The 23,028-nt window shown below is 42.7% G+C and overlaps 2 protein-coding genes across 2 annotated transcripts; both read left to right on the top strand.

The window, feature by feature from the left end:
• The first annotated feature begins 1,250 nt into the window (after window positions 1-1,250).
• taf15 (TAF15 RNA polymerase II, TATA box binding protein (TBP)-associated factor) lies at window positions 1,251-7,964 on the top strand. The gene is made up of 16 exons (XM_072392621.1): window positions 1,251-1,406; window positions 2,107-2,131; window positions 2,305-2,338; window positions 2,433-2,535; window positions 2,774-2,828; window positions 2,936-3,174; window positions 3,307-3,499; window positions 5,243-5,277; window positions 5,833-5,865; window positions 5,967-6,076; window positions 6,162-6,291; window positions 6,377-6,472; window positions 6,576-6,654; window positions 6,739-6,827; window positions 6,955-7,093; window positions 7,590-7,964. Exons 1-16 carry the CDS (start codon window positions 1,397-1,399, stop codon window positions 7,627-7,629), a joined length of 1,410 nt encoding a protein of 469 aa, XP_072248722.1. The 5' UTR covers window positions 1,251-1,396; the 3' UTR covers window positions 7,630-7,964.
• A 256-nt stretch (window positions 7,965-8,220) lies between these two features.
• mmp28 (matrix metallopeptidase 28) lies at window positions 8,221-22,720 on the top strand. Its single transcript, XM_072392620.1, has 8 exons — window positions 8,221-8,440; window positions 9,681-9,757; window positions 10,389-10,576; window positions 16,677-16,898; window positions 17,496-17,741; window positions 21,111-21,260; window positions 21,398-21,565; window positions 22,121-22,720. The coding sequence occupies exons 1-8, from the start codon at window positions 8,357-8,359 to the stop codon at window positions 22,513-22,515; spliced, it is 1,530 nt and encodes a 509-aa protein (XP_072248721.1). The 5' UTR covers window positions 8,221-8,356; the 3' UTR covers window positions 22,516-22,720.
• The last annotated feature ends 308 nt before the right edge of the window (window positions 22,721-23,028 follow it).

Genomic DNA, 23,028 nt, shown 5'->3' with positions numbered 1-23,028 from the left:
ACGCTTTGTCCCTTCTCCAACATGTTTATCTGCTTCTTTTCTTCTTCTTTTTTTGTCATATTGCTTATTTTCGTGGCAAAGATTTAGTCTCTTTTCTCTTAAGCAAAGCATACTGGAATTGGCACCAATTTTGACATTCTGGGTCGACACGGTTGCTTTTGTAATCTATTTTTCTTTAAAGGCCGGGAAAACAATGACGTATGCTTTGTAAAAAAAAAAAGTATTTCAGCCCTTCATCGCATCACAACATCATTTAATGAGCACAACATTTGATTGTTTTATATATAAATAAATCTTTATACTTGAATAAATCTTGTAAAATCAAGTGAGACGCACCAGATAAATACTGGCCACTGCGATCGGTTCATGTTATCCTGTCTGTGCATCCTGAATTTGAATGCAAATGTTTAAACCCTTTGTGTTCAAAGTAAGGGGGTCAAGATGACTCTTACAAAACGGTTCTTAGAGATAAACCTGTCTTTTATAAGCACAACAAGGCCTGCTTTTGATGTCATTAGCTTAGACAACAAAAAGATGGTGGACTCATTGAAAACACACCGGAGCATTTTCAGCATTTGTTTCAACTGTCCAAAATGTCCTGAAAAACTGCAGACGCCAGAAGGACCTTTGGAAGCCAGGTAATGGTTGGAACAGCCTCAGATTTATGATAGTTTATATTAAGATAGAGTTATGATATTTATATTAATGATTATAGATTGGTGTCATAACTCGGTGGACTTCTTTAACAGGGAATTCGCTGATCCAAAACAGATCCAAGATGAACAAATGAGCTGAAGCTTTTTCCCAATCATGTGTTCAAAGTTGCTTTTTTTTTATTTTTTATTTTTTTACACAGGATTAACATGTGAGGATGGGGTAATTTGTTAATGTTTACAAAGCCGTAGGAGTTACATTTGCATGTTAGAAATCTACAAATATGTAATAATCATAGAGGTGCTCAATCTTTAAAACATGGCCAGAGTTATCAATCATATCAACCCATACCTGTACCACTAAACAAAAGCAGTTCCCTAACAGTGTGATATTTATTTAAATACCACACTGGAAATCATTCCATGTTACAGTGACGAAAGACGCATATTATTAATGCAGCCTGATGAGAACTGCTAGTGTATTCGTGTGTTTTGTTTGTGAGCGCTGGTTCCTCATTACTATTGTAAAACAGCAGGTGGCGTTAATGTACTGTAGCTTAGAAAGGGGGCTCTGGAGCGGCCTGCACACAGTAGAAGAAGAAAAAGGTGCTAAAGGGAAGTGCCGCAGCGTGTTCAGCTCAGTCCTGTGGCGCTGCGTAGGCTAACCCAGCGGTTTTTAATCAGCTCATCACAGAGACAGACAACATCGGTTTTTTTAAAACTAGAACGTATATCGATTAAAAATGGCCACCGGTAAGTAAATTTGCCCGAGTGTCTGTCAACTTGTTTGTTTTTCATTTTAGCGAAGAAAAGTAGATCGTATGGCATTGCGGCTGTTAGCATGAGCCGCGAGGCTAGTAAAGCGGCACCGTCTATTTCATGGGATATGTAGCTGCTCTTTTCATTAGCGGAAGTGAACTATATGTTGTGTTATGATAACTTCTTATTTCTGGCATACGTTTCAAAGGAGTATTCTTGTATATGTCACCATGTGTAGAGAAAGCTGAGAAAGGCCTCGTCGCGGCTAGACAACCATGCATAAGATTCCTGCCTACGGACTTGAATGCGTCTTTGTTTATACCAGTGCTCTTATTCCCCCTGTTGAACATATTGCGCTTAAAAGTTACCTGGTGAATTGTAATAAGAGCTTGGAAATATTTAGACTAGCGAACTTTGAAGCAAGTTAAGACGTGAAAAGAAGGGAAAATTACTGTTTATTTTGTGTTAAACATGTAGCCTTAGCTAGCGCCAAATCGACCGCCATTTTCTTTGGATCTGCCTGGCGAAGGGCCTGTTGGCGTGTTCCTGGCCTACTTTAGTGACCTATTTAACCGTCGTCTTGGCGGCATGGTCGCCCACATTTTAAGCATGCTGCTTGGAAAACTATCGTACTGTGATTCTTCTGGACGTCTTTGAGTGCCATATTTAACGAATTGCATGGGTTTTCTTTCAGATTCAGGCTACGGTGGCTCACAAAGGTAATTTATTTACAAGCCAGTGTGACTGTTTCAACCAGTAGATGGAAACTTTCTATTTGCATTAATATCTCTTACTATGAATATAATGAATAAAAAGGAGTTGGCTTGTGTTAAATGTCTGCCTGAATGCACCTTAAACGGACACTAATTGTAATTTATTTATGTGTCTGCAGCTATGGCGCATATGGAGGTCAGCAGGGTGGGCAGGTGAGACATTTCAAAACAGCTGTTAGCCTGCGGGTTGCTCACAGTGTATGACAGCGTTTGTGACTATAGCTGATGTGTTTGGGTTGTACGACAGGGTTATGGACAAGGAAACGGTAGCGGTAGCAGTGCCAGCGGCGGCTCCTCCTACGGGGCACAGAATTATAGTGGATACGGAGGACAACCGGGTGCAACACAAGGTACAGTTTCCTTATTTGAAAGGAGTGTTTAGAGGCAGTGGCAGTGCTAGTGGTGTAGCAGACACCCTGTCCAGGGAGGTTTAAGAGGAGTAAAGTGATTTGGTTTGAATTAAGATGTTGGTTTTTTTTGTTTGTTTTTTATGGTTGCAGTGAATTGGACTAAGTTGTTCTGAAGGGAATTAAGGATTCTGTGAGAAACTGAGGGTGTATTCATTGTTTTGTTTTTGTCTTTTCACAGAAAGTTATGGTCAAACTCAACAGAGTTACAGTAGTTATGGACAGGAATCATCTGGGTAAGCTGATATCACATTCTGGGACTTTCTTCTTTGTTTTAAGCTTAAATTGTTTTGTAGATTCAAATATTATGTTTGTCTAACCGCGTCGATTCTCTGAAATCAAGGTATGGCGGCGGCGACAAACCGGCTTACGGCCAACAGGGAACGGGGTCTTATGGGCAGCAAAGTTCTTATGGACAACCAAGTACTTATGCTGGTCAGGGGCAAGGGGGAGACAGCTTTGGACAGCAAAGCTCCTATGGTGCACAGGGTGCCAGTGCATATGCTGGTGGTCAGGGACAAGGAGCAGCAGGAGGAGGTGCAGGTGGTGGCAGCGGTGGCGGCTATGGGAGATGGAGTGAAGGTACACATAACTGGATCTTAAGTCAGTAAAGATGTAACGTCTGCACGAAGTTGGGGTCACTTTCTTGGCATCGAGCTCAACTGTGGAATAACTTGGGGCTTTTTTTTTTTTTTTTTTTTTTTCTTGCATCAGGTGAAGGGGGAGGTCAGGGTGGGAGGTATGGTCGTGACCATGGCGACCGTTCAGAAGGAGGAGGAGGAGGCGGCGGCGGCTTCAGGGGCCGTGGTGGCGGTGGCGGCTATGATCGTGGCGGTTATGACCGCAGCAGCGGATACGACCGTGGTGGATATGATCGCGGTGGCAGAGGTGGACCTCCTGGTATGGGGTAAGTTGCATAGTGCCACTGCCCCCAAGGTACCTCCTACATATCTAAATATGAGCACAAACCTGTCGCATAACACATTATCACTCAACTAAAAACCATCCACATAGGTGGATTTCCACTACTCATCTGCTTTTTGCTCGAGCACCCAACACTATGGTAATGTTTTTCAAAGCTTTGAATGTCGTCATGGATGACGGTGGTAATATTCTTCAATCATCTGCTTTGTGCTCCAGGTGCCTGCACCTTTGAGAATATATATTTTTTATTTTTTTTTAGTTTTTGCATTAGAAAGTGTCGGTGCTGATTCCATGTTGCCGTTCAGATCAAATCGATGCTCATTTAAGTGGTTTTTAGATTAATTATTTGACCCAAAGAGTTACAATCAGGAATTAAAGCGAAGAAACCAACACTGGTCATGTCAACCCAGCGAGAAGCTTAAAAAGCAGAGACATGCGTTTGCAAGGTTACTGTTCCAGCTTTTTGGAAAGGTCTGACTCAGTCTGTGACCTCGGTTGACTTGGATATTTTTTCATTATTATTTCTAGACTGTGTTGTAGTTCTGGGAAAAGTCAAACGTAGCCATTTTTCCATTGCATGGTATAACTCAGCTCTTATCTACCTGGCTCTCTGCTGTAAGAGTATCCACTCAGTGAACACAGGGTCAGGTGTTTATCATTGTCGCACCGTGTGAAGACGGGCAGGAAACATGGTGTCAACTGGCTTGGAACCTCAGCTGAGGTAGTGAGGGTAACAACGGTGGTAAACCCAAAAAAAAACTAGTGAAACGGACCACATTACACCATGTAATGGAAAAAAAGGGGGCTTTTTTTTTTTCCTACAAAAAATGGCACTTCTCAACTGAGAAAAAGCAGAAAAATCTACAACTACATGACCAGAAGTGGGAAAACGGGCATTTATATTTTTCTAGAATTTGACATGTTGAAGCAAAGCATGTTGGTCAGCAAGGTGATGCGAGCAAACCGACCTTCACAACAATGTAACTGCCTAACGAGTCTAAGCGATCACCTAAACCTGTTTTTATTTAAAAGAAGAAAAAAAAAGAGGTTGAGGGGACAGGAGTATTTAGTTGTGCTTTCACATTTCTATCAAAGATGCTCTCATGCTATGGAGACCGCATACGTTTTTGAACAGTGGAAAGTCGCATTAAAATGATACTTAGGTTTGGAGCTGCATCTTCAGCTGTTTCATATTCAAGAGGTTTCATTCAAGTGTTGTGTATTTGACAATGGCGAACATGTGTACTGTGTTAACATGGATCTACATTTTATACTACAGGTGTTCAGAGTGAATGAGCTAAAACTTGGACCTCAGTTAAAGGATCACATATATGCACTCGGAAGATTGCTCATTGGTCGCTACACCTATTGACATCAATTTGGCTTCTATTTGACAACAAATTCAGTTGGTTTTCCAGCTCTTGGTATTCAATCTGGCCAGGTACAAAGGAAAAGAAAAAAGGAGAAAACATAAAGACCAAATTCTTTGTAAATGGTGACCCATTGACATGTGATTGTCTTCACTCATCTGCCTGTTCAGTCAGAGCTGCCTAGTCGTCTGTTCATTGATCTTTAATGACAAAGACTAACACATTCCCCGTGTGAGACGTTTCCACCATAGTCGCACACCCTGGCAGGAGTGCATACTGGTGTGGAAGTAGGGGAGCTTTGAGTTCTCAGTTGGGACAAAGGAAAAGCCATCATATCTCCAATTTTTCCTCTGCAGAGGTGGTGACCGTGGTGGCTACAAAAATTTCGGTGGTAAGTGACGAGCATCAGAACTGTGTCGGTGGGGGAGAAAAGAAGTTGAATTAGCAGAAAAATAAATTTTAAACAGAGGGGTATAGAGGTAAAAGAAACTCAATGAATGCCACCATTTCCATGTCCAGAATCCCAAGGGACTCCACCTAATACTGTTTCTCATAAATGACTTCAGATATGGTAAAGAACCTGGAGCTTGAGTTGTAAAATAATGGTATTGCTGCATGAAGACGAGGTTTGATTTGTAATATGACAAAAGGTGTTCCCAGGACGAAGGAAGGAAAACTTAAACTGGAGACATTTTGGTGGTTTTCATTTCTGGTGTAAACTCAAAAAGAAAAAAACCCAGAACAATTCTGTTCTTGTTGCAAGGTATTGGTATGTGATGCAACGGTATGAGAACACCCATCAGGAAGCTGTAAACATGGACTTTGTTAAAGTTTATCATTACGCTTTGGTAGGATTGAAGTTGATTGTTGTGTGAAACTCTATGGGAAGTTCTTCAGAGCCTTTTTTATTAAAGTTCTCTCCCCCATCCTCTTATCTGTTTGCCAGGCTCTCGAGACTACGACTCAAGGGATGAACCAGGTGAGACTTTGTCATGATGAAATGCGGATGTTTGCTTATCACTCAACCATTTATTTCTGTATCTAATCATTCTTGTGGTCTCTTCCTTCTTGACTTGACAGCTGGGGAGCAGGACAACTCTGACAACAACACCATATTTGTGCAGGGACTCGGAGAAGACGCCACAGTTCAGGAAGTCGGAGATTACTTTAAACAAATCGGCATCATCAAGGTACAGAACGAGTCTTGTTGCCATATAAATCCTCTTTGAATTGGAGTGGCTTGAATGACACGTTTCCTCTATTTTGTGCTTTCAGGTTAATAAGAAAACTGCTCAGCCAATGATCAATATCTACTCTGACAAGGCCACCGGCCGACCAAAGGGGGAGGCGACTGTGTCATTTGATGACCCTCCTTCAGCTAAGGCGGCTATTGATTGGTTTGATGGTGAGGTCACAGGCTTGTTCTCTTTTTCTTTTAATAGTTGATATCATCATCATATTCTCACTCGCATGTTGCGTTTTGATCTCAGGAAAAGAATTCAACGGCAAACCCATCAAAGTATCGTTTGCCACCCGCAGAGCTGAGTTCACACAGAGAGGAGGTGGAGCCAGAGGGGGACGAGGAGGTGGGTGCTGATTAAGCTGTCCGGGGGCCCGGTCCGGTAGTGGATTAAAAGGCACGTTACTGGAGTCACGGTTCCGCTTTTAATCCGTTTTTGTTGTGGGCAGGTTTCAGAGGTCGTGGTGGTGGAGGAGGTGGAGGACCCAACTTTGACATAAAGGGAGGAGACTGGCCGTGTCCCAACAGGTTTGTATTTTAATGCTTTTAAAACCTTTTTAAAATCAACGAGCAGTTTATGCGTAACGGACCCTCTAATATTTATTTCCTCAGCTCTTGCGGTAACATGAATTTTGCTCGGAGGCAGGAGTGTAACAAGTGTGGCGCACCCAAACCAGGAGACGCAGGATTTGGAGGTGGAGGTCAGTGTTTTGAAGTGGATTTTGACAGGATAAAGTGATGTGCATTGCAGGAATCTACAGAACAGCTGTCCAGTGTTTACCAGCTGAGACTGACTACACCCTGCTTGTTGACATGATTGTTGAGCAGATCGTGGAGGCAGAGGCGGTTATGGTGGCGACAGAGGCGGTGGCTTCAGAGGCCGTGGAGGCTTCCGTGGCGGAGATCGCGGTGGCTTTGGAGGTGGTGGTGGAGGATTTGGTGGTGGCGGCTACAAAATGGGAGGAAGGTCAGTTGAAGAGGGATGATCTTATGGAGGACTATGTACTCTGTGCTGATGTAGTTGAGTTCTATGAACACAAGAGGGAGTCGACTGCCAGAGAATAAAAACAGCTTCTACTTCACTGTGAAGACGGACGAGATATATTGTAATTTTACTGTGCTTTGTTTACCTTTTGGAAGATCTGTTTAAGTCTAAATCATTACTACCTGTGGTCAGTAAAGTCTATCAAAGGCTTTTGTGTGTGAGGATCCATTTATTAAATGTGAGATTATTCTCTATTTGTGGTATATTGTGTAATAATTCCATCTTTGCTTTAGAGAAACACTTTCACAGAAGATGCTGTCTGTTATCTAACTTTGTGGTGTTATTGGACTTTTTTTATTTGTAGACTTTTAAAATGAAATGGCTGAAGTTGACGTCATGTTTCACCTTCATTTGTCAGAGATGAGTGTTGGTCTTTTTAAGATGCCGTTGGTATAACCCGTCTGTCCTTTTTCTTCAGAGACGACCGTCGCGACGACAGGAGAGGACGGCCATATTAAAAAAGAAAACAAAGAACATAACCATTCCAGCCCTTAAATTTGCAGCGGATGGAGGATTTGACTTTGGGGAAAGGAGGAGGGGCGGAGGGTGGGGGTCAGACATCCAGATTTGTCTGCTTTTTGTAGCTTGTTCATCCTAAGTATTACTGTTCTTCTGTGAGAGGGATGTGTTGAGCTAATGTGAACAGGCTTTTGGGCTGATGGGCACTGTTGGCATGTCTTTTTGTTTTATTTTTCCGTATGTCTTCTTTTTCTCAGATTCTAGATGCAGATGTTTTGTGAGATAGACTTTGAACCATTGTTTTGTATGAATGAAATAAACATGTTTTACTTGGGTTGTTTTGTTTCTCTTCAAAATATTAAAAATGTGATCTTTTATTTTTCCCTCCGTGTGAATATTTTCCAAATCTCTAATAGTGAAATCAAAGCTTTGTAGGGTTGGTATCCATTTAAAGCTGTCTTTATGAACAGCTCTGCTGGAATTTTAGCCCTGAGCTGCCGTGCAGCCGCTCAGAGGGGCGGTGCTGGTCCTCCACCTCCGCCTATAATAAATGCTCCGGGCGTTTGAATAAGCTCAGTCAGTCTCGACAGGGATGGAGACCGACGATCGGCTGGATTCAGGCTGTTACTGACAGCAAGCGGAGTCAATTATGAGGACAACAGTCGGAACTCAGCAGAAGTGACGGTGTGTTTCTCCCGAAATGAGCCGGCGACCTCCAGACGGGTCATGAGGAGAGTTTGGATCCTGGTTGCGGCGGTGCTTGTCGCCTCTCACGCTGCCCGGGGAGCTCCGCAGGTCGTGGATGCAGAGGTACTCATGTCAGACACGATCTCTTCTCAAAGTGCCCAGAGGACACATGTCCTGACGCTGTGGAGATTTAAACTCGGGTATCAACTCTTTGTTGTGCCGGGGGTTGAAAACAAGGTTGCACCTGACAACTTTCTGATGTGAGAATAAGACCTCAGCTGCGCGAAGTACTACAAAACCTTCACGCAGCCTGACCTCAAACAAATCTCAGATATAACATTCAATAGTTCCATTTTTTTTGTGACTACTTGACACTTTTGTCAAATATACAAAATCAGTTTTATACTTTGGAATGTATACAGTTTGCAACATATAGAAGTGCCTGCTGTTAAGGGGGAGGGAATTCTGAACTCATTTTCATGTATATAACCTCCCTAAAGAGGCAAGAAAACAAATTAGTATGACTCCATCCTACATTAGGCTGTTCCCTGTATGCTGAAGTTACATTTATTCCAGAATATAGTTCAAAGTCACTGGTCTATATAGGGATTATGGGGAATTATTCACTGAGTCTGCTCCATTTTTTTCTTTAGCACAAGTTTCTGGTGTTTACCTTGAATATCAATAGAACGTTGTATAAAAATTACATTTATTTTCATTTATTGCAACATAGTGTATGGTGATATGGAGACCTGGCACATTTAAAAAAAAAAAAAAAGAATATTCTGTGTCTCAGTTGCACATCGCCTTTATTAAAGCGACACCAAATAATATCCGACTGCTGCACAGTTTTAACTTAACTCTCCTTTCTTCTAAAGACAAAGGAACATTTATGCTGCGCGCTCTTATTTGCCGAAACACGTCCGTCATCTCGCAATTTTGATTTCTCCTTTTGACTCCCCCACATCTGTAATCACAGGTGTTGTCTGAACACGAAACCTGCCGTTCACATAGAATACATTAAACTTTGGCAAATCTCAGACCCCAGTGTAACATCTGTTGTCAGGTACCCTGCAGGTGGGTTCATTCTTAGAGCTTTTTACCTCAGCTTACACAGAATTCTGTCTAAATAATAGCTTTGATTTTTTTAGGGACATCCCAGAGGGTTCTTTGTTGTATGGGTGGTCCACATGTATACACACAAACTACAGTAGATATTAAACAAGTGGAACGCCATCTTTTCTCTTTTATGATCTGTCTTTTTTTTTTCTTTTAGAAAATTAATTCACTTCATTCAACTTACATTTGGAAGCATAATAATCAGGAAAACGTTTTGCACTAACATGCATGATTGCCGTTGCAGGACTTTCTGGAGAAGTACGGCTACCTCCATCACGACCACCACATCCACAACGCGGTCGAGGTGCAGTCGGCCATCCGGTGGGTGATAAGGGGGTTCCCTCAGTGCTGTGTGTGGGAGTCACAGTAGGCCTTCAAATGTTCCTAGAATGAATGTGGTATGATTTAAGAGCGTGTGTGTTTCACCTAGAACTGTCCCGAATCAGAGACGCTGGTTGTGTTCAGTGTGTTCGGCATCAGGGGGAAGGGTGGGCTCAATGTGAGACGAGCCTCGGGGCTGAATGACCGTAAAACACACCCTCATCTGTGCACTGGGAAACATCTCCTGAACCCTTTCTGAACCATCGAGGAATTTCAGGAACCTCGCCCTCTGGCCCATCCACTGACTGTACTGTAAACTGGGAACTGACTGAAAAAGCTTGCTGTACTGAAAGCTTGTAAACTGTGTGCAGCTGACATTACTATAACAAGTCAGAATGCTCATCTCTGGCATTTGCTGTGGTGAGATGTGAGCTGAGGTTCACTGTTAGGGTTTGAAAGACTGCATACATCCTTGTGATGACCTTTTTTCCTGTTTTTTGATTGCTACCACTGATAATTTATGACATAATGACCCCCTCTGTTTGTCCACCTTCACCTGAAAAATAGAACCAGTAGCAACCACATCACGTGTCTTCATTCAGTCCTGGTCAGCAGTTTCCTCTCTCTGCAGAGAGTTCCAGTGGCTGTCCCGTCTACCTGTCACTGGGGAACTTGATGGTGCTACCCTGCGGCAGATGTCAGAGCCCCGCTGTGGCGTGTCAGATGAGGGCAGCCAGCAGATCTGGGCACACAGAGTAAATGTCATCTTTACTGGCAAGAGACGACTGCTGCACCGCAGGAGACGCTCTGCTACACAAGGTACCGTTTGCAGTCCGTAGGCTTATCATGCTTATGTGCATCTTTGCCTCTGTAACAGAGCCGGTATATCACTCTGAATGTGGAGGCGTTGTGAGTCCTTTTGTGGTCTTAAAGAGTCAAAAGCTAACTGGGAGGACCCACCTTTATGAAGCAAAGCACTAAACACAGTGGAGGGTTGTAATTAAAGCTGGTGGAATGCCAACACGAGCGATTCTTGCTTTTAGCACCAATTGCACCACTTCACATCATATAAGAAACAAACAACAAATTGCACTGTTTTTGTTTCCAGTCCTAGAGTTGAACATGTTTCACTCTGTGCTGTGAAAGCCTTAAGGCCCCCTGTAGTCAAAGCCCATTTAAACGTGCTGTTAGCTTTTCAGGTCAGGCAGTGAGTTGAGTGATGTCAGAGGTCTCTCGAGCAAACAGCAGTGACTGTCGCTTTGATTGTGTAATCGACTTGTTGCCATAATACCCTGTTGCAAATGATTGATCGCCACAATTTTTCTGCTATGAGCATTCTCTGGCGAGATTTGCAGACTGAGCTGGCTAAAGCCTTCAGGATTGAAAGTGTTTAACGGCGGTTAAGAGCTCTGCCAAATCATTTGCGGATTCCACAACGTAATTGAGCTCAGGGTCCCCGCTCCGAGTTTAGGGTGTTTTATGAGGGGAAAAAAAAAAAAAAAGAATAATTGGTGTAATTTTATCCCCGGGTACAAACCAATGAAGCAAATACGAAATGCACCCCAATTACAAAAAACATGATGAAAACGTCTACCATGTTGTTGTCAGTTCAGGCGGCTGAGCTGTACTGTAACTGCCATGAATGTGTCTGTTTGCCTCATAAAAGTGCTTTCAGTGTAAATGTGATGTTTTCTGTCACCATTTCCCACATCTCCACTGTGAATGATCCACCACAGCATCCCGGTGACAGCAGCGGGAGCTCCTCTCCTCCCTCCTCTCCATCTGTTCGTGCCTCCAGCCTCATGAGGTGTGAAGCCTCAGCATTCCTTTATGTCACTGACGACGTTGGCTAATGTTCAGGGAATGCAGCGGTGGCTGATGTTTGCTGCTGCCTCTTCATGTCAGTACCTGACCTGTTCCCCTTCGGTAAACACATCCATAACTCCATAACTGACTGACTGACTGGATTATGTTGTTTGCCAAACTGGTTGGCTGATATGGCATTGGTCGAATGGGTGGATATCTTGCTGATTGATTGACTTTTCGGATGTTTCTCCTCCCGTTGTCTGTCTTGTTTGAGAAAACACATTCTGTGAATGTTTTGAGACCCAGACGTGACTCATGCACCAGGCGTCAGTACTGTTACACAAAGAGCAGGAGATTCTTTTACACCCTCAAGTCAAACTTCTCACAGATCTAGCTTAATATATCCACTGATTGAGTTAAACAGCATAATCATTATAATGCACAATACCGCCTTAAAGTCAAACAGGAGTTTGAACAGCAGGTATTATTCTGCCTGTGGCTGGAAGAATCCTTTTTTTTTGGCATATTTGCTGCATGTCCAGTTCACACTTTTGGTCTAAAAGATTTAGAATGCGCAACATGCCAGAAAAACACGCATTAAGAAGGAAAAGTGTCAGATCTGAAGGCTTTCATCATGTGCAGTTATTTTCCCAAATGGTGTGGCTCAGAGGAAGGCATTCCTGATTGATGTTGGTTCACTTTGGCAGGAAAGTGTTAAGATTATCTTAAAAAAAAAAAAAAAAACAGGAATTGCAGCTCTCTGGGAGTTTTTTCCCCCACATATATGGTATAGAAAAACAGAACACAGCTTCTCCATGAGCATTTTTTACTCTGGGGACAGAGAGACAGCCTATTCTGGATGACTTAAGATGCCTGGAAGGTTCATAATTTATCACAACATCTGAATTGTATTTTGGCCCTAAAACTTTTAAAGCTTTAAAAACCAACAACAGTAGCTTTAATGGACATGGACATGATCAACTACTCTGCTTTTAGTGAGGACTCGGCAGACCCATAAATACACTTACAGTTGTCAACCCCACTGAAGGTGAATTCATGCCCCAGTTTTTCTAAATCACACTTTTAATCTTTTAAATATTCTTGAGAGGATAATTGTCTGACTTTGAGACTGACTGTGAAAATTCAGGTCTTCTTCCATAATGACACCAAGTTTTCTGGCTTTTAACTCCTTGTGGTTTTTAACATTGCAGACTGAGGTTTAGCTTATACTTAGTCTTCTTCCTTTGTTCCAAAGACAGCGACCTCTGTTTTGTCTTTATTTAATTGAATGGAATTTTGCAAGACACACTTGTTTGTTCGTTCATTTATCCAAGAAACTTCACGAGTGTTTAAAAGGGATTATAATCCCCTAAGGATATGGCTTGTGTAACATTTGTTGGTAGTTCGCTGAACTTTTGTGTTTTGTAACTTTGCATAATCTGAGCAAATGGGAACATGTAGTTGAGCAGAAGAGGCCTCAGAACAGAACCCTGCGGAACTCCATGTTCTTTTTGAAGAAGACATGCTCAGATTGTAATTTAACCAGAGAAAAATCTCATATGTACTTTTTCTGGTATCAGAAGTCTTCAGTTAGGACATTTCATGTGTGAGTCCACAACCTAAACAGTTTCGATGCCTCTCTCTACTTCTCGTATGCCTTAAATTGAGGTTATTCGTGACTTGAACTCATCATTTACAACTGACCTTGACAGCTGATGCTGACTGCAAAATGAAGCCTGCGGCCACAGCAGCACGGAGAGGAGTCAGGCTTGTTCACTGTCATCTGGGGTGTATTGTGATCGTGTTCAGTGCGAAAGCGGCCGCTTCCAGGAAACTGAAAACAGACCTTGACATGAATCTGTAGAATCTGAAGGTTGTTCGCTCTGATATTTAACGAACTGACATTCCACCAGCCTCGTCCAGCTTTTTAAAGGCTGTGTGTTATTCACAGTTGTGCACTTATGGATCCTGCCCTGCCAGCTCTTAACAGCCCATTTTAAAACTCCCCTTTTACTGTAATGTTACGCTCTCTTTACAGCAGACACATAGATGAGCAAAACAAGTCATTAGGTAAATAAGCTGAGCAGCAGGAACAGAGTTGACAACTATTTTGATATTAATTATTTGTTTATTTGTCCACACTTTCCCTTGTTCCATCTCAAGTGTGAGAATCAGTGGCTTCTCTCATATCACTGTCACACAATGCTCTTTGTGTTTTCCTTTAGGCCAGACATGACGAGTCACAAGATGTGTCCTCGGGCTCTCTGAAAGTGTGATGAGCATTTTAAATGCTGGTTGGCCTTGCAGTCAGAGACATCTTGTATGTGCCAAACAGCCTCTTAACACCAGTAACAAACAAAATCTCCCTGCAACTCCACAAACAATAACTTTGTGCTATCAGATGATCTCGGGGCTTTCTGCACTGCTGCTATAGAGGGCATCATGTTAATTGCTTCCATAAGGGAAGTCTTGGAATGTCTTCTGTATCGGACTTCCTGGCTTCTCCTCTATCCTCAGGGGACCCGTTGGTCTGCGACCGTCTGGGATTGAAATAAGGCATCTGAGCTCTGCTCGGCATGCAGATCTACACACTCTAATGTAATATTTCTGTGAATTGTCGTAAAAATGCTCAGCATCAAGTGTATCTAACACTACAACGTCTGTTTGTGCGTTTACTCTCACAGAGACACATATTGATGTCATTGCCAAACCCATTAATGGCTCCAGATATGCAGATATTTTTTCGGTCTCATGGGTGCTGTTTTGGGCCTCTCGGCGATTCACAGTATGTAGTACATAACTCTTGCGTATCGCTCACATTTCCTCTCTGCTGAGCATTATTTAAACAAGCGCTAATGGCACCAAAATAACACACATTTTAAGCTTAAAGTTGTCTGCAGGCTGTACGATGGAGCAGCAGCGTGTAATGCACATGTGTGCAGACCTCCCAAGTACATTTGGCATATTTAGAAATATTTTTGGCAGCTGTAAATGTGTGTGATTTATGATGCCTCTTTGTAGAAAAGCGGGACTCTTAAGCTACGACAGCTTGTTGCAGGTTTATGGTGAATTTATGGACAGTTTCTGTCCAGGTTTACTGTGGTGGAAGTTTCACTAACGGCTCAAATTATTGCAAAAGCATTCGTTTTTTTTTAGTACTTTGCCTGGATTTATTGTAGGAAAGGGGAAATCAGTCAGAAAACGTTTACATATTAGTCTTAGGTCGACAAATATCAGTGAAGTCAGCAGCCCCCCCACTCTGACTCTGACAACACGCAGCGTGCAGATGCGCCTCCTGAAAGTGTTATTTATGTTTGCATTTTTTTCCACGCTGCTATATTGTGTGTATACGAATAGATCGGAGTCGATGCATTTAACCCCGGTCCATCTGTTCCTGAACAAATGTGAGAAGTTTGTGGCACATGTAATTATGTCTGAGCGCAGATACCACAGACACGTGTCGAGGTAAACTGTTTACTCGAGCATGTACTCAGAGTGCTTGTTAGTTTATCCGTCTGTAAGCTGACGTGGTGGACGTCCTCTCATTTGGCTCAACCTGTTGGACTCAATAGGTTTCACTTCAAAGCAGGACGGCTGACTATCTGATATCAGAATTTATTATACATGATATGAAACAGCAACCTTCAAGGAACTTTGATGAAAAATTTCTTGGAGCGTCACTTTGCAAAACCTTTGGAAATCCTTCAAAATGCTTCCAGGTTTCCAGGTTTTCTGTCTGTTGGTTTAGTTGTAACTTTTTGGAACTCACAGGGAATGTTCAATAAATGTTTCCTTAGTTATTCTGTTCAACCTTCAGGGACCATATTTCTAAAGTTAGTTTTAGGGGATGGTTTCTAAAAGTTCAACCAAAGTTATTGTGCAAAATAGTGTGAAATCTATGAAGAACCTTCAAGGTACTTTTTTTATAGGTGGAAACATTTGGATAATTGGACATAATGATAAACTTAATTGGCCTAATTTTGAATCTAATTAATTGGATTAGCTTGGATTATGATTACAATGAATTGGACTGTATCATTGATGTGGGTTTGGTGCTATATAAATAAACTGAATTGAATTTGTTGAATCTTAAAAAAACCTTTTATAAATGTTGTCTGAAAGCTGTAGAAAACTATAAGTGTGACCATAGAACAGTTTAACCAGGTAACAATATAGAATACAAAGACTGTAATTATTTTCCTACTCTTACTGTCAATGTGATACAAACGCACCAATACAGCTGCCAAAGCCATCCGACGGTCAGTCTGAATAGACAGAAATTCAAACAAGGCTGCATAAAATCAGGGAAAAAAACAGTCGGATTAGTTGAATGAAAACTTTTTTTATTAAGACGCACTTAAAATAAATAAAATCCCTCCACAAACAACATTTTACCTCAGGTACATAGAACGAGTTTTCAGTGAAAGGTAATCTTGTATAAAATCTTGTATTAGTAGTTGGCATTTTTTCTGATTATTACACCAAATATTCTTACTTATTTCAACTATAAATTAAGCTCTCAAACAAACTTCAGCATCCCGTAATCACAGCAATAAGTTCAGTTCAATCTTTTTTGGGCTTTTAAAATCCACATCAACCCAACTTTAAGAACCTCAAAAAGCGTCTCAAATCATCATCAGAATTTGTCCCTCTGAGCTAACTTTGATCAGCTCTTTCTAATCCCCATCAATCGCCCATTTTCTAATGGAATGTGTTTTTTTTTTACGAGTTATCTGGTGCTGCTGCCAACATCTGCTGCCATTCTGCCAGAGCTGTGATAAGAAACACAATTTCTTGAGACGTGAATGAAGCTCTCTTTACTTATGAGAGTAGTCGGAATTAAACTAAAGTGTGAGATGTAATGTAATGCATTTCAAGTCTTTTTGTTATTTTGGTCCAAATTTCACGTAAGTGACAGAGAATAAAGAATCAAATGTTTAACTCTGGTTACTGGAGTTCTTGGTTTGCTTGCCTTTATTTTGCTTGTTGTTTCACAATATTAGTAGAAATAATATTTAATTGACAAAGTGCTGAAAGTATTGGCTGTGAGTTTTTGATCAATAAGACTGTAAGCTTCATACCTGCGTGTCTCTGTCTCTCTGTGGTTCTGCAGCAGAGAAGTGGTACAAGCGCCATCTCACCTACCAGATTGTGAACTGGCCTCGCCACCTGTCTCTGGGCTCGGTGCGGCTGGTGGTGCGCTCTGCATTCCAGCTGTGGAGCAACGTGTCGGGCTTGGGCTTCCAGGAGGCCCCTGAGGGGCCCGCAGATATCCGGCTGGCTTTTTACGATGGGGACCATAACGACGGGGCCAGCAACGCTTTTGACGGACCAGGTCAGGGTCATTACACTCTTATTATTGATCCATCTAATTATACTTGATTAACAATCTGTTTAAACATCTACTTTTAACACGAATTCAAAGCTAATAACCAAACACCTTCAGCGGCTCCTATGACAAAGTGATTAGTCTGGGGTCAGTAAATCTGTAATATGTTCTCTGATCAGTCTTGTAGAAGATATCCTAGATGACAAGTATATATATATATATATATATATATATATATATATATATATATATATAGACAGACACTTCAGAAAAGAAAAAAAATGTAAATCACATTACACAACATTTCAGAAAACCACATAATGGAAAATGCCTCAATGAAACAGAAACATTTCATTGAAACAACATTTCAGAAAACAAAGAAACAGAAAATGTATATTTAGACAAGTTGTTGGTCTCATTGTTCTGTTTTGCACATCAAGGCTTCTGTAAAGATAATCCAATGAATCTGATCAGAAACTGAGCCCTTGCAGTTAACTTCTCAGACACAGATTGTTGAATCAAGCCATCGCGGACATTTGTAGATATGAAAGTTAGCTACAAAACACAGTGAGAGTGTAAAAGTGTCCTCCTTCTGACTTTCAGGGGGAACCCTGGCTCACGCCTTCTTGCCTCGCCGAGGCGAAGCCCACTTCGACATGGCAGAGAGGTGGACTCTGAACGGACACAAGGGCCACAACCTGTTCATGGTGACAGCGCACGAGGTCGGGCACACTCTGGGTCTGGAGCACTCGCCTGTGCGACACGCGCTCATGTCACCATACTACAGGAAACTGGGCCGCAGCCTCGTTCTGAGCTGGGACGACATCATCGCAGTGCAGCAGCTCTACGGTGAGAGGCTTCATCTGGGATCTGCTTCTGGGTTCATGGGAACTTTGAGCCCGTAGATGCTGTACGTGGGTTTGTCATAAAACTGACGAGCGGCATTTCTCATCCGGGTGAAAAAGTCCAGGTTGAACAGTGAGCGCCACTTGGGGGAAGTGAGTTCTTTGTTGAATGAGATGTGCGGTTCTAAGGAGAGAGGAGGTGTTAAATGTAACACCTCCTCTGGACACATGGATGCTTTTACATCTGAGGGGTGGCAAAAAAAAAAGAAGCTATTTTACGAGTGCAGATGACACGTGTGTGTGTGTGTGTGTGTGTGTGTGTGTGACCGGCCTCAGAAAGGGAGTGCATATAACCACCCAAACTGTTATGAAACCGCATTATCTTTGAGGAAACCTACATGTAGAGCAATTTTTTGTTCTGCTGCTGATTAAAATCAGGAGCTGTGAAAAAGCCAGGAGGACCACAACCGAATGAGAGAGACCAGAACTGCAAAGGCTCTTAAAAAGTCTGAAGTCCTGAATACTTTTAAATGACAACTCGAATCAATCTGTAACATCGACCCCTTCTGTTTCTCTTAACTGTGCACGACATCAGGCGTGAGGAGAGCAGAAAACTTTCTGCAGTCACTGTATTCCCGCAAACATCGGAACCACGTCCAATCTGAATCACAACATCCCCTCTTTGTGCTTTCAGTTGAGTTTCACTCGGAGGCAGGATGTGTCTGCTCTGTGGCTTCTCAGCTGCTGAGAGAGGAGGGTTTACAGGGAGGCCAGCGGAGCTGGTGCGAGTGTCACAATAACACACTCAGGCCTGCTGGTACTGTATCTCCTTATTATCCAGCGTCTCCCACAGCGCTCACCTGGGAGTTTCTGTCAGCTTTGTTGTGATAGATTACTGGTGTAGTTGCAGAGTGTGGGAGCGTTACATTACGACTTTTTGTACAATAGTTTCTGTTTACTGTGAGCACGATGTCCCTCCTGGCATGTGTAAGGCAGGTTTACACTTGTGCCGCTCGGCAGAATTAGCTTTCTGTTGTTTTTTTTTTCCACCGGTTTCCACTTTAACACTTGCAAGACATGCCTTCAAGTAGTTTTGTGCCAAGCATAGCGTCTCAGCTACATGTGCGATCATGTGGCGCTTCGAATCAACAAGAAGCAAAAAGTGTTTTCTCTCTGCTTTGACCCTGGCCCCACAGCTGCAGAGGGCCAGCCCAAAACGCACCGCAGTAGGCAGGAATGTTTGCAGTGCTGCAGGATAGTCACACAATCATTTGAATAATTCAGCTATGAACTTTAGATTTGGCTCAGAAGAAGCTCGATGGCGGGCCATGACCCGACAACTCCCTTTCCTGCTTATTACCTGAGGAGTCCCATCTGGTCTGTCTGAAAATATTCCGCCCTGGTCTTACAAAAATGGTATTTACCAGCCTCCCTAAAGCACTTTGGATTGGTTCATGACTCGGCCACATTGTGAATTAATTACTACTAAAGAGCAGCAGTTGCTTTTGTGAAGCTTCACCTGGGAGCGTCTGCTTATGGGTCTTAGATGAAAGAGTTCATTGCTTCCCAAACACGATGCAGGATACTTTCAGTGGCAGTCAGGTGGAGTTTAACAGCCTGTTTTTCTCTGTACACTCATCAACATGATTTCAACCCCGTGGCAGTAATTTCTGCAGACTGCAGCTGCTCCCACATAAATGTCAAGCGGCCCCACAGACAGATACAAACAAGAGCAGCAGCTGACAGGAGTGCTGGCACTGCAAAAATGCTCCATCTGCTCGAAGACATAAGCTTTAGACAGAGGTGTGTGAGTGCGTGAGAACCAATGCAGTTGTTTTGGCTTGCTGCTGTTCGATCTGATGAGACGCTCATGCGAGGCAAAATTAATATGCCAAGTCTCCGGAAACATGGATGCGTTTCTAACATGGGAAACAGTCAAGTGTTTCCTTTCTCTAACATTCAGTCAAATATTAAAATGAGAGTAAGTGAACCACAATATGAGAGTGGGCCTAGAAAAAAACAACACTTTGATAACAACAAATGCCTGCAAATGTTGCATAAAGGATCTAAGAAAGGATAAGGTACATGAAGAAAAACATGCATAAATGTGGTCGCTTCCTTTTGGATCAGCTGCTCTTAGATGAACTGAGGTGAGCTGGAAAGCTGTCCTCAGGTCAGATGAATCAAATCAACTCGAATCCCTTTTTTTTTTTTTTTTTTTGTGGAAACAATGGAAGCTGCGTCCTGAATGCTAAAGAGGAGACAGACTGTCCGGCCTCAAAAGCCAGCATATGTGGTGATGTGGGTCTTACCCATTCTGCTCTCCCATATTTCTAAGAAAATACCAAACATGTTGCATTTCATGGCGCATATGTTGCCTTTGTACAATTTACAATTTGGATTCCTTTCAAATCTTTGCAATCTGCTTTTATTTTTATTCTAATCAGCACACCAAATTTAGGAAAACGTGCTTATACATTTAGTTTTACTTGTGCCAACATCACATCAGTAAAATTTGATCTAAGCTGCCGCCGACATGTTATGTTGCCGTTTATCATAAAAATGTAGAATGCAGGAACGAGTGAATCCCACGAACGCTTCCTCCAGAAACTGATGAACGTCGCAGAGCACAAGGAGGGAGGCTTTCTGTTTGAGGAAAGTCAGACATCCACTCCTTATCTCCACACTGTTATCCACTGTGGTGTGTATATCTATTTTTCCTGCAGTCTTCCTCCAATTCATGGGTGTGCTGATTTTATCCACCTCCAACACAAATGTTTGTCCAGCTCCATGCAAACAAAATGGCTGTAATCACGTCTAAAGGACTATCATTTGCTCTTAGCCTCCAGTCTGCTGTGCTCACCCTTTTGTTCTTTATTCTTTTGATCCAATTCAGCAGCAGAGGTGTGCGTATGATGAGGCTCAGCCTGAAGTCAATAGAGAGACTCTTGTTTCGGTGCTAAAAATCAAATCAGTTTCTTCAGGACTCCAGCGTGAGCTCTATCTAATGTCTTGTGTTTATTTCCTGTGCTGCATAAGGTCACCCATCAGTATACATCATACCAACCACATCCTGCAAAGGACAATTTAAGTGTTAACATTTCCAAGTCTTGTTTTAGAAGAAAACCTGAACTGTTAGTCTTTCCATTTGTTCCATAATGTCTCATTTACAAAGCACTTACATTTGGCATGCATGGGAAATGAGACTTGAGCCTTATTCGGTCACTGGAGGTCATAAAATCTGAATCATTAAGGCATAACTCAACCAACTGTGGGGAATTTAGGGATTTTGACATGAGCGTTCATCATTTAAGGCCTTCAGTTTGGCCGTATAGTTGACTATATGTTAGTTTCATTGTGCTGGATCTTTCAGGTAAACCGTTGGGCGATCGGCCCGTGCGGTTGCCAGGTCAGGCGCTGCACGCTGCGCTGCAGGAGTGGGAGTTCACAGAGCTTCAAAAACAGCGGAAGAATTCAGGACTGCCTCTCTACTGCCAGGGAGCCTTTGATGCCATCACTATGGGTGAGGTCCAAAGACAACACTGCCAGAGAATAACATTTAGCCTCATCTGTTTTCACTGATGCAGCCGAAACGGCAAAAAAAATATCAAGAGTAAACATCTTTAGCTCACTTCATTCCTGTGTTTTTTGTGTGTCCAGACCAGAATGAGAGCGTGCTGGTGTTTCGGGGCAGTGTGTACTGGACAGTGTCAGCTGAGGGCAGTGTGAGCGGCCCACTGCCCCTCCGTCAGCGCTGGTCTGACCTCCCACAAGCCATCGATGCTGCTACCTTCTCCTCGCTGGACTCCAAGTGGTATTTTTTCAAAGGTGCCGCTTCATCGAGCTTTTGAAGACACTCCCTAAACCCATTGGCTAGCTTCACATTTCTGTTAAATCCCCTGAAATAGATTCTCGTGAACCTTTTTAAGGAACAAAGAGGTATTTAAAGAACGAGCAGCGCTGAGGCCTCAGCTGTTTTAAGTAGCTGCACCTCAGTGCCAAAAGGCTAATGTATTGCTTGAAATTCCTGCTGAGAGCCAAGAAGCCTGACAGTTTAATCAAGATTGTCTTATCTGCTAAATGCAAAACAGTTTTATTTGAAGTATCATGCCTCTAATGAGGCATAGTTTCGACAGCATAAATCACGCCCTGCTCTCAGACAGGATGTTACATTTCCATAAGACGCTGCGTCCCAGCATCTGTAAGGGTTATGGTTAGTTTTAAAGCGTCTCCTCTAAAGTTATGGGGGTTGTGGTGCCAGGTGAGCTCAGAAATAATCAGATGCATCTGTACGGCTTCTAATGATCAAATCTGATTAGAAAGGTGTCTCAAAAAATGAATTGTTTTGGCATTAAACCAGTCTCTCTCTCTCATGTTGTGTAGGGAAGAGGATATGGCGCTACACAGGCAGCATACTGGACCCCAGCTTCCCCAAGAAGAGCACTGAGCTGGGGCTCCCTCGTCACCCCGACTGCGCCTTCTATTACGCTCCTCTGGGTCACATGGTGCTCTTCAAGGGCTCCCGCTACTTTGTGCTCAACCTCAAAACTTTGCGGCAGGAACCTTACTACCCCCGCCGACTGACAGACTGGACCGGGGTGCCACAGGGGACCAATGGGGCGCTGACCCGTGCCGACGGCCGCCTTTACCTGTTCAGAGACCAGCGGTACTGGAGGTTTGACCCGGTGAAAGTGCGAGTCAACAGAGAGGGCCAATGGGCCAAGCATCTGAGCTGGACTGGCTGCAGCAGCCTTCCTCAGAGCAACAACATCCTTTGACCAGCAGAGGGCGCTATACGATCAAAAGTGCACTTTGTGGATGTGCTGTGTGTTGTATGGTGGAGGTGCTGAGCCTGCATTCAGTTTATGTTGCACCAGGAGTGTTGCTCTGACTAGTTTAACGCTACGTTATTAATACACTTTGAAGCACATAGATTATTTATAGTAATGGCCACTTATTATTACTTCATGTATATATGTATGAATAATTGCTGCCATATTAATGCAGTTTATACAGATTTATTGGAAAAAAAAAATGGGTGGAGGCAATAAGAAAGCGCCATGCTTTGTGAACTATATTTCCTTTGCACACTGACACAGTTTCCGTCAAACAAACAGTATGTTTCCATCACTGCTTCAGCAATGTATGTATGGAGCATACTGTACAGGTGAGCTTTGGCCTGGAATTGTATGTTCCTGCTAATAACGAGCTACAGCTAAAAGCCTGAACCTTTCTACAATGTGTGAACAATTAGGCAAATGGCTGCTCTGACCTTAGCGTAGATTCTGCAG

This window comes from Leuresthes tenuis, unplaced genomic scaffold, assembly GCF_036924035.1.
Source record: "Leuresthes tenuis unplaced genomic scaffold, fLeuTen1.0.hap1 SCAF_9, whole genome shotgun sequence".
Taxonomy (NCBI): domain Eukaryota; kingdom Metazoa; phylum Chordata; class Actinopteri; order Atheriniformes; family Atherinopsidae; genus Leuresthes; species Leuresthes tenuis.
The sequence above is the reverse complement of the archived record's forward strand: the minus strand, read 5'-3'. Positions and strand labels throughout refer to the sequence as shown.